Here is an 11,925-nt window from a genome sequence, read left to right on the forward strand (position 1 = left end):
TTACAAAGCACTGACACTGGAGACTCCTTCCATACATGTTGATGTTAATAAACATCTTCTTACAGAAAACGTCACCATACACACACTTTCAATACATTTACCTATGGATTAAAACATAAAACATACATGAATAAGCTGTTACTATAGAAACGAGTGCATTAATATAAACCTGTGATGTGCAGCTGCGCTACTGTCAGAGCTTCTGTTATAGAAAACTAATCAACACCTTCTGACCAATCACAATCCAGAACTCAGCAGCAATAAATAGGATCAGCGGAGGAAAATTCAGATTAGTGTTTAATAACAGCGCTTTACCGTAAGAGCTTTACATAGTGAGTGAATTATTGTACCTCGTCATCCAATAGGGAGCCGTTTTGGGATTCAGCCAATTACGTGCCCCGATTAAAGATTAATGGCTCCGGCATCTTCATGCTGCCATGACAACGCTCTCATCCTTCTTCTGCTGCTGCATTTCATCTTACGCTCTTCCCCAGACACATCTCAGTACTTTAAATCCCGCTTGCAGTTCGTGCTGAAATGAACGACAGATATCACCGAGCAGCACGAGATGGTCATGTGACCTTACTGAAGGAAGCCACTAGGAAAGAGCTGAACGCTGAGGATGAAGATGGTATGACCCCGGTGCTCTGGGCGGCTCATCACGGCAACCTGGAGGCTCTGAGAGTGATGCTGGGGCGAGGGTGAGTGTTTAACCCCCAACCAAAACCAACATTTAACATGTCTATCTATCTATCTATCTATCTATCTATCTATCTATCAAGCAGGATTTGCCTCAAACCACGTTATCCTTTATTACGTTGGTGAACCATAAAATTCTAAATATTACAAATGATATAATTTGATTAATATACTAGTAAATATATAAAAATGCGAATAAAAATATCTTATCACTCTCTATATAATTTTATAATATATTATGGATTATTTCAGATAAAGAATATAAAACATATATTATCAGAATGCAGGGAACAACTGAGCATGTAGATTTTTTTTTTTTAAGAAAAATTGGATAGTAGGAGAAAAAATCATCATCATCAACAACAACTATTCAAGAAAAGTGCACAAAAACCAGAAAAAAAACACTTTTACATGTATAATGAATGGATGTGTATAATAATTTTAAAATAATTTAAATAAATAAGTAAATAAATTAAATAATGGTATCACTTTCTATCTATTTCTGTACTATAATATACTATACATTGTATGAAAGACAGTATAGGAATTATATACAGTATATCCAGGGACTAGTGGTACATTTAGTACATTTAATTCTTCAGAGAAATTGGACATTTGGATGAAATTCTTTTACCATCTGTGCAAGAAAAGTGCTTTCTGTACTATTTTCTATTTTCTTGCGCAGATGGTGTTTATCTAAAAGTCCGATTCCTCTGAAAAAGGATGTATTAAGCTGCTTTATTTCTGAATATATCTCTATATTATTCTGACACAAAGTGGTTGAATATTAGATTGGTATAATTATTATTGTATCATTGTTGTGATTGTTGTTTTGTTGTTTTGTCGTTACTATCCTGTCTAATTTACAGTAAGTTTCTGGTTTGTGTTTAGAGGCCACAAAAACAAAGAGTGATGTATCATTTGTATAGCACATGAGCTGGTTTTTATGGAGGCGCTTGTCTCAGGGGTTGATGGACAGAGTTACTGGTATTTGCATTTTAATAGCACTACTAGAAGAAAAGGTCAATGAGGCAGGACGTGTCAAGTGTGTAATGTAATCTATTCACTTCCTGTCACACAGACCAACATATATCACACACACGTTTCACTATAGCTTCATTTAGTGGTTATAAAGGTAAAATAAATCTATGTTTTTATATTCAGGACCTGAACATAGCATGTACATAATATTTAGATCTTTAATTATGTAGACTTCCATATGAAGCATATGGCGAACTTGAAACCAGACAGATGTAGTGACATTTTGGTTGAAAAACTGTTCTAAATATCAAATATAGCTGTTTTAAAAATATATCTAATACCGAAAATCTTCAGCCAGGATTGATTACGTTATTAAAACGTAAATGTGGTGTTTGTATAGTTTACATGTTGACAGAATCTGAGAGTATGATCCGTAAAAGGCCTGATCAAACCACAATTAAATAATGAACAAATCCAAAGGGACAGCCGAAAACAGTAAACCAATGATCAGTCCAAGGTCTAAGTACCAGAATATATAACACGAAATAACAAGTGTTGGCAAGACTTCGCGCAGTGTAATTGAAAAGTAGTGTTTTTATAACATCTTTGAATGAGGAAGTGATGTGAATCAGGAGCACTAGGTAAACCTGAAGTAGGTTAGTGTTCTGGTGATGCGTGATCTGGAGTGGGATCATCAGGTGAACCTGTGACTCAAACATTTTTCTCGACTTCTAATAACCATATAATTTTAAAAAAGTGGTTCATGATAGTTTTTTTATAGACAACTGACTGATGAGCTTCAAGAGCCTGAAGAGAGAATTACACATTGTGCTATCTCTCGTTCATAGAGAGACTAGTCTCTAACAAAATGCAGTTAGTTGGCATATGAGTGGAGGAAAAATAATAGAATTCCAATGTTCCTCCAGTTTCACTGTTTTGCTGTGGTTTTTACGGTGACGTAAACAACTTCTCGAATGTCACATTAACTGGCCTGGTCGTGTCTCTCTATAGTACACCAAGTCTGCATTTTTTTAAAGTAATAAATAACGGCACCTTCATTGTTGTAACTGTGACGTGTGTTTCAAACATCCCTTTCATAAGCAAGTTGAACCAGGCCTTAAAAATCGACGAACTTCTTAAAATATAATGGCTGTTTTCACAACTTTCAATCCCAGGAAATGTTCTGAATGATAGATGTCTAAACACGGATTCAGTAAAAAAAATTAAGAAGCACTGGTAGTCCTTGATCTTCACAAAATACAGACTAGAAAACTGAACAGTTCTCTGAAACGCTCTTCAGTTGCTTCAGGAAGCAGGAGAACATTTTGTCAAAGTTAGCATCTATGAAACCTGTTCAGTCCCTCTAGTTCAATGCTCAAATGTTCAAAAATACAAGTACACATTTTATTTTAAGTTCTCAGTCTTGCAACAAAATTACCTCCATATTTTTCAGTCATTTTCATTTCTGTAAATCATTCTGAATTGCCTTGTGTATGAAGTTACGCTGTATACATTGAATTTTGTTTGCAAACTCAAGAACAAATGGTTCCTCAGGATCATTTAAACGGTTAATGGTTCTAGCTTTCTAAAATGCAACCATCTTACCTGGAACTTTTTTTCTAAAGGTTATAGGTTTCTACATAAAAACACAACATTTTATTCTAAATTTCTGACCTAGATGTCTGATTTATTGGACATTTCCAGCTGTAGGTTGTGAGTTATGAATTTTGGGTATGATGTAAAGCAGCATGTGTGGAGTTGTGGAAAAGGAAATGAGCTTGTTATTCAGGTTTGAACAGTAGAAGGTCATTAGGTAATAAAATTCTTTATTAACCTGATCTTATCTCTGCTGAAGGTTGTTATTAAAAAGAGAGAGAGAGAGAGAGAAAGAGAGAGAGAGAAAGAGAGAGAGAGAGTAGATCTTAATAATATTCTGTTCATTTAATACATGTTATGAATGTTGCCTAATAAACAGGTCTGCCTGTGGAGTGTGTTATATGTGAGTAATAAACCAGCGTGTTTGCTGCTGTTAGAGAAAATTAATCAACACCTTCTGACCAATCAGAATCCAGAATTCAAAAGCGCTGTGGTACGGATGAGTGTGTGTGAATTAGTGCGGGCTCATATTGTTGTGTGTGTGTGTGTGTGTGTGTGTGTGTGTGTGTGTAAAGGTCAGGGTAAATAAAGCGGAAATCCTTCCACTGACAGTTTTATGATCCAGTTTTATGTATGACGCTATTCACTGAATATTTATTATTATTGAAGAAAGGTCAAAGGTCATCATGAGTGAGTTGTAGGCTTATCAACTCACTCAATCATTCTCCGTGGGATATTAAAAAATAAAAAAAAAAGTTGCTACAAATTTCCAAACATGAATATAATGAAATAACGTTGTTGTGTCTCTGAGTCTCGTATGAGAATAAAACGCAGAATGAGAGCTTTAAAGGAAATTAATTGAAATGTATTTTAGGGGAAACATACAGAGATCATGCACATAAGTATCTCAGATGAGCGTCATACACACCGTAACTGATCATATACTGTATAGTTTGTAATTTTATTGTCAGTGTATATTGCTGTATGATATATAGGTGTATCTCAGAAGGCTGTAGTGTGTACGTATCTTATTACACTGTTAGGTTTCTATCGACATCATGCGCAGTTACAGAGAGATAAAATGTAAAGCTCTTAGGAAATATTTGGGAATTTCGCAGCTCATTTCCATCAGGTTGCATTTTGACAGTAAATATTATGTAATGATGTAAACTCATGCAAAAAAAATGCATGTTTTTTTACCAAGTTTCCATAAACAAGTTCTACTTTTTATTTTTTTGCATAATGTTAGTTCATGTTTAAGTGACTATTCCACACTGGTAAAGTCTTTGTTGCAGTTTGGTGCATTTTCTAACCACAATCTCATCCTTGGAGTTTCACCAGCAGTGGAACTGGATATGAAAAGGACAGCCAATATTTATTTTATTTCATTTTATTGAATGATTGATTGATTGATTGATTAGGGGAGAGTGGGGTCAGTGGTAAACACCTGCTCCAATCCACTACAAGCTCCAGCTCAGCACATGCTCTGTAGCGTCCTCTGCCAGCCTGCAAAATCACTTATAAAAAAATAAAAAGAACTTCATCTGGTGAACATTTTGAATACTGTGTTCATTTTGCTTGCAAATGAAACCAAAAAACAGATATTCAGCATTAATTTTTTTATTATTTAATATGAATATGTTATAATTCCACTGCATATTAAGCATTTCAGCAAAAAAAAAATCCTCCTAAATTAATTTTCATTATTTATTGATCTTTTTTCATACATCTCTCTGAATGGCCTTGTGTATGTGTCTCACCTTCATGTCTCTGAACTCAGGCGTCCCTCAAACATTTTTTTTTAATGTTTAATACATTCTCGCTTTCTAAAATTGTTCTCCTTTGAACCTTTTTCTTAAAAGGAAACGTGTTGTTACAAACCCACGAAGTCTTTAAGGTTGTTTTTAAGATTTAGTCTTTTACCCTAAACGTGTCAGGATGCAGATTTCTGCAGAGCTGCTCTGTGACGATGGCTGCTGTTAAACACACAGACTGAAACGAACTGGAACTGAAATGATTTTTAATGCCGACTTGTGGCTCTGTTGTAGTTTGATTATTGATGCAGTGTGAAGAACATGCAGCAGGCAGAGATGTAAATGTGTAAAATGTGAATAGTTCCACGTCATGTCCTGCACAGGATTTGACTTGCAAAGCTCAGGAGTGGCACGATGAACAGAACTAAACCACTAACTCTACATCGCTCGCTCACACAGCCGGCGTCTGAGACAACTCTGTTTTATTTAAACCTCAAGTTTCAAAAGAAATGATGGTTTCTTTATGATGAACAGATTGATGTGAGGCTTTTCTGATTGTGTACGTCTCTGACTCATACAGCTTTATTCATTTTATTTGATAATTTAATTTCTAAAACAGATGTGTTTAAAGGTTTAGGGTGAATACAGTTAGGAACAAGACACTGTTTAACCGTGTTACAGACAGCAGAGTCACAATCTCAGGCCTCATTTATCAATCTTTTAAAGTGTGTGAAAGCTTTCCACGAACCAAAACAAAAATTTCCACCGCATTTACAAAAAGTTTTACAAAAAGCTTTTCTTCTTATTCACGTGCACGTGTTGATCAACCATAAATTACCAAGTGCATTCACGGTACAGCTGATGGCCACAAAACACTATAAAAGCTCACAGAAGCTGAAAACAGCAGTGCGACAGCGTGTCGGAAAACAGACACACACTAACTCTTCCTTCTTAAGACTTTTGTATTAATTCAACAGCTATTTTTGGGTGGGTTTCACGATAACCATGAATCTCTGTGAATAACGAACACGTTACGTACGAGTCTGTTTTGTGAGTGTTTCCCGAAAGCCTTCATTATCAGAAATTTACATTTACATTTATGGCATTTGACAGACTCCCTTATCCAGAGCGACTTACAATTATCTCATTTATACAACTGAGCAGATGAGGGTTAAGGGCCTTGCTCAAGGGCCCACAGTGGCAGCTTGGTGGTTTAACAAACAAGTTGTAAGTAGTTGTTTGTTGTTGTTGTTGTTGTTGTTGTTGTTGTTGACTCTGACCTGCCCGAGTTCAGAGAAAAGCTGCAGGAGTCGATTGTCAAACACCTTACAGTCCGGAGGTAAATTTAATAGACGTATTAACGACTTAAACAACAAAAACAGATGCAGATAGACAGGATTTATAAAGATAGACTCAAGCATAATCAACAATTTACAAGAAAAATTATGTTAGATTGGAAAAGCTATGCCAAAAAACAAGGGAATATGGTAGAATTTAATAATATTAAATTATGTATTATATATATGTATAATTTATATATTAAAATATATTCAGGGCCTTGGGTTCGATCCTGAGCTCAGCTGACTACATGGACTTCATTTTTATTCCAGGGCTTTGAATGTACGTGATCAAACCATGTTGCTGAACAAAACCAAACTGTGTTAATGCGAATCCATTCATTCACGTGGAACCGATGTACACATTTGAATCAATTAAATTCGATGAATCCTATGAACGATTTGTGAATAAATTCCCTCGTGTCCAGTTTGATAAATGAAGCCTGAAGTTTGTAAGAAATTCCTACACCATGTAGATTAATTATCCATTAATAGGATTTTATTTCGTGTATTAATGTTAGTTTGAGAGTTTGTGTTGTTTAAATGAGCTGACTTTTTTATCAGCGCTGTTTTGCAGGATAATAAAACACGTCTTTACATGCAGCTTGTCATCTAGTGTGTGTGTGTGTGTGTGTGTGTGTTTATACTGTATATACCCACATGTACACATCAAAACCGTTTAAATCCAAAACTTTGACCCAAAACCCATCACACCTGATCTGGATTAACTTCCCTGTGACTCGGGATCACAAGCATGATCACTTCCACGTCTCCAGTACCTGACACCAGGTGACAGTATGTGACATAAGACACAGTGCTGGAAATTAGATAATGATGACATCGATGATAAAACTTTAATCCTTTAAATCCATAAACTCTCACTGAATCTGCTGGCCAGCTCTCTTGAGTTAAATGTCTTAAATATGTTCTTCTCTGGAATATTGAACATCAGATAAATAACTTGTTCTTGTTCTGTTCCTCTCTCTTTATTTATCGTCCCTGCTATTTCGCCATGTCTCAGCGGAGAGCCGGATAAGTGTGACATCTGGGGAAACACTCCTCTCCACCTGGCCGCAGCCAACGGCCACCTCGACTGTCTTTCCTTCCTCGTGTCATTCGGTGCCAACGTGTGGTGTTTGGACAACGACTACCACACGCCGCTGGACATGGCGGCCGTGCGAGGACACATGGACGCCGTGCGGTATCTGGACTCTGTCGCCGCCAAGCAGAGCGCTCTCAACCCCAAGCTGGTGAGGAAGCTGAAGGAGCGAGCGTTCCATAACGCAGAGCAACGCATTAAACACTGCGCAGAACTGCAGCACGAAAACCAGCGGCGCTTGGAGAAAAAATTCCTGAAAGAGACTGTGGATTCGGGCGCATCTGGATCTCTGAGGTTCTCCCTGAGCAACGGCCGCAAAATCCCACAATTCAACACTGTTAACTCCAGCATCAGCTACACACAGGTATACACACCTAACACTCACTCACCTTCTATTCCACAGGGACTTGTACAGCAGACGCTCCACATAAACAGATTACAAAACGTGTGTAATCGTTGATCTGGTGATGTTTTGTGAAAGGAGATGTTTATGTAACATTTATGGAAGGAGTCTCCAGTGTCAGCGCTTTGTAACAGTCAGAGGTAAAGCTGTAACTTCAAGTTTTCCCACATCTTCACACTTTCACACAAGTTGCATTTTTGTCTTATTAACTTCAAGAGAGAGGTTGGTGAGGGAACGACTGTTTACAGCTGCTATAACGTAAGTGAGATCAGGAACTAACTCCTTCCACAACATTAAATGTAACTATAAATGAGAAATAAAACACTTGGGGACATGCTGTTATAGGAACATAATCATAGTCACTCAGTATTTAGCTGCAACAGCAACACACACTGTGGTTTTCTTCATTAATTAGTTTATTTATGTGTAGAATGTGAACGATATCTTTTAGTTTAATTATTTACCTCTAAGTAAACATGCTCTTTATGCTACTGTAGAGTTTCTGATTTAACCCCCGCAGGCCACGCTGAACTCCACGGCCAAAGGTAGGAAAAAGATCCCGAAGTGTCTGGAGAAGAAGAAGCAGGATGATGACACCTTTAAGATCTCTGAAGATGGGAGGAAAAGTGTGCGTTCCCTTTCTGGGCTTCAGCTGGGGAACAACGTGATGTTCCTGAAACAGGAGACGTATGCAGACCCTCGCCGCCGACTCCACGTCCGCAACATGTTCCCTCAAAACCCGAACGATGATGATGAGGAAGAAGATGATGATGATGATGATGTGGTCGTGGTTTCACATGCAGTGAGTGATCCAGGTCTGTACAGTGACCCGGGAAAGGACTCTCTGTTCTCCCGGCCTGGTCTCGGGACGCTCGTTTTCCGGAGGAATTACGGCAATGATGGAGTTTGGGGGTTCGATTCGTACAGCGTAGAAGGTGAGGAGTTGTTGTGGAGAGAACAGAATCTTCTCTTTAGAGAGCGCGTACATCTCCGACCTCCCAGCCCGGATCAGGACTCCATCAGCAGCTCCGCAAGTCTGCAGAACAGACACTTAAAGGTACAAGAACACAGAGAGAGTGGCGTGAAAACGTAAACCTAAATGCTGCAACGTTCTTTTCTTTTCTTATCCATTTCATATCTGCTTCTCCACGAGTTTCTGACTAGCGACAAGTCAATGGTGTCAGTTGTAGTTTGTCCTTTTGTAGGCGTGTGGTGAACTCTACTGTTGTCACTTGTGGGCGTGGCCTGTCCACTTCTTTTTTTTCTCATGAGAAACGGTTATAAATTGCTTCTAAAGCTAACTAATTGAACACAAATTTAATAACGCACTTATCAGTGGGAAAATATGATTTCATGTTACATGCTCAGCTTTGTACCAGCTTCAGTCTCAGATTAGAAAAGCAAGCTACCTGTACTGCGCTGCAAAAACTGGCATCTTACCAAGTGAAAATATCTTGAATATAGTCAAATTTATCTAGCATTTCCTAACATAAGTTTACGATAAACCAAATTTAAGATTATTAAACCTATTTCTAGAAATAAATACTTAAAATGAGCAAAATTATCTGCCAATAGAACAAGACTATTTCAAGCATAAATTAGTTTTTAAAAAATGTCTAGAAATAGGTTTAATAATCTTAAAATATTTGGATTATGGTAATCTTATACTAAGAAATACTAGATAATAATATATTCAAGACCTTTCCACTTGCTAAGATGTCATTTTTTGCAGTGTAACAACATACATGAATCTCTGCTACTTCCTTCCAAGCGTTATTGTTCATCATTCGAGATGATCGTTTGGATTTGTTTATCGCATCATACCTAATTTGCATAGAATTGAGAAAATCTCCATAAATTAATTGATCTATTTAAATGACGCTTGTTACGGTCACACTGTCACTTTGTTGCTGTCGCTGAAATCACGGCGCTGTGTCGCTCACGTACTCATCGATCGTCTGTCACTTCGTCCTTTTTGAATCCGCTCTCCGAAGTGGATAAATCTGAAGATGCCGTTTTGTAAATTGAAGCTTTTAAAAGCTCTGATCTGAACTGTCACATGATGGAGGATGCAGCACTGTTTTCTGTATCACGTGCTTAACTCCATGTTGGTCTGCTTTGTATCATATAGAAATATCTCTTGCAGGCTTTTCTATGGGATTACAACGATGGTGATGATGACTATGATGATGATGATGAAGAAATAGAGTATGATGATCTGCAGCCTTGCTCTTCTCCTCTGGAGGTGTTCTTGGTGTCTCAGGGTCTAGGCGAGTTCCTGTCCCTGTTCCTGAAGGAGCAGATGGACCTGGAAGCTCTGATGCTGTGTTTGGAGCCTAACTTGGCCATCATCAACGTTCCACTGGGACCCAGGAAGAAGCTTCTGGAAGCCTGCAGTCGGCGCACACACACTCTGCAGCGAGCCAGGGCCATGTGTGACACTCCGCTCTGAGGGTGACTGTGTGTGTGTGTGTGTATGTGTGTGTGTGTGTGTGTATGCAAAAGATGAACCTGCTCAATAAAGAAACTGGGGAGCTTCAGTAAGATGATTTAAATCGTACGCTACTTTGATAAATAAGAGCTCTTGTGTTTACATTGTTGTAGCTACAACTGAAGAATCTGGAAAACTGTTATATATAAAATGTTGGATATTAGTGTATATATGATGTAGTCGTGTAGTTTAGAGATTATAGCTTTAAAAAAAATACTTAAGTGATGACTCCAATAGCTTACAAATTTCCTTTTATATTAAATTAATAGTATTTATGTTTGCTTTCAGTACGTCTTTTTAATATAAATAAGACACAGAACTTGAAGACATACAGTTGGGGTCATAAGTTTAAATACACATTCCAGAATCTGCAAAATGTTAATCATTTAAAAAAGTAAAAGGGATCATAAAAATCCCTCTAATAAAAATCATAAATTGTTATTATTTTGAGAAACATGTAAATATCTTATGTAGCTTCTGAAGGGCAGGACTAAATAAAAAAATAAGATTTTTAAACAAAATAATAACAATTTACGCCGATCATCCTGTTCAAAAGTTTACACCCCTCTGGCTCTTAATGTATCGTGTTGCTTCTTGAGCATCAGTGAATGTTTGCGCTTTTTGTAACAGTCGTGTTCGAGTCCCTCAGCTGTCCTCAGTGTGAAAAGATGGATCTCAGCATCATAAAGCTGCTGATGGAAAGGAGTCAAATATGCAGAAGATGGTGGAAAAGCAGAGAAGGTGCAGGAGCTGGAGGATTTTACTGAAGAACAGTGTGCAGTTTAACTGCTCAGGACAAACAAGAGACTCATGAACAACGATCACAAAACATAAAAACAGTCGCTGATCATCAGGAAACACACACAGTATTAAGAATCGAGCGTATGGAAACTTCTGAACTGGTTCATGTGTGTAAATTCAGTTATTATTGTGTCTTGTGGACGAGATGGAAACATCTGCTGTGTGAAATCGCTTATTCAGGGCAGAACTAAATAAAAAACAAAATGCAATTTTTATGATCCATCTTATTTTTTTTTTAATTATTAACATTTTGCAGATTCTGCAAGGCGTATTTAAATTTATGACCACAACTGTAAAAATAGAATTCATGTTTGTAGTTGACCATTTTAAATATATAAATACATAAATAAAGATGTTTATTGGATAATAAGTGGTTATTAGTACAGTATGAGTAAATAAGTGTGTTATAAATGATGTGATGATGTTTAATTGTATTTTGCTGCTTCTCTGTTGTTCTAAATCCTGCAATAAATAGTTGTGATGCTACAACAGCTGATTTTGGGCCATTTCTGATATTATTATTATTATTATTATTATTATTATTATTATTATTGTGAGTAGTAGTAGTAGTGCTACCCAAGCCAAGTTAAATTTCATCATGAAGTGCTTCGAAAAGCTCGTCATGAGGCACGTCAAGACCCTGCTGCCCCCCTCACTGGACCCCTTGCAATTCGCTTACCGCCCCAACCGCTCAACAGATGACGCCATCACCACCACCCTCCATCTGGCCCTCACCCACCTGGACAGTAAAGACACTTATGTTA

General features: G+C 37.4%; 1 protein-coding gene across 1 annotated transcript; it reads left to right on the forward strand.

Annotated features, from left to right (window-relative positions):
* The first annotated feature begins 264 nt into the window (after window positions 1-264).
* Window positions 265-11,393, forward strand: LOC113527655 (pre-mRNA splicing regulator USH1G). Its single transcript, XM_026915668.3, has 4 exons — window positions 265-701; window positions 7,389-7,830; window positions 8,390-8,926; window positions 10,016-11,393. The coding sequence occupies exons 1-4, from the start codon at window positions 538-540 to the stop codon at window positions 10,319-10,321; spliced, it is 1,449 nt and encodes a 482-aa protein (XP_026771469.3). The 5' UTR covers window positions 265-537; the 3' UTR covers window positions 10,322-11,393.
* The last annotated feature ends 532 nt before the right edge of the window (window positions 11,394-11,925 follow it).

Source organism: Pangasianodon hypophthalmus, chromosome 12 (genome assembly GCF_027358585.1).
Source record: "Pangasianodon hypophthalmus isolate fPanHyp1 chromosome 12, fPanHyp1.pri, whole genome shotgun sequence".
NCBI lineage: Eukaryota > Metazoa > Chordata > Actinopteri > Siluriformes > Pangasiidae > Pangasianodon > Pangasianodon hypophthalmus.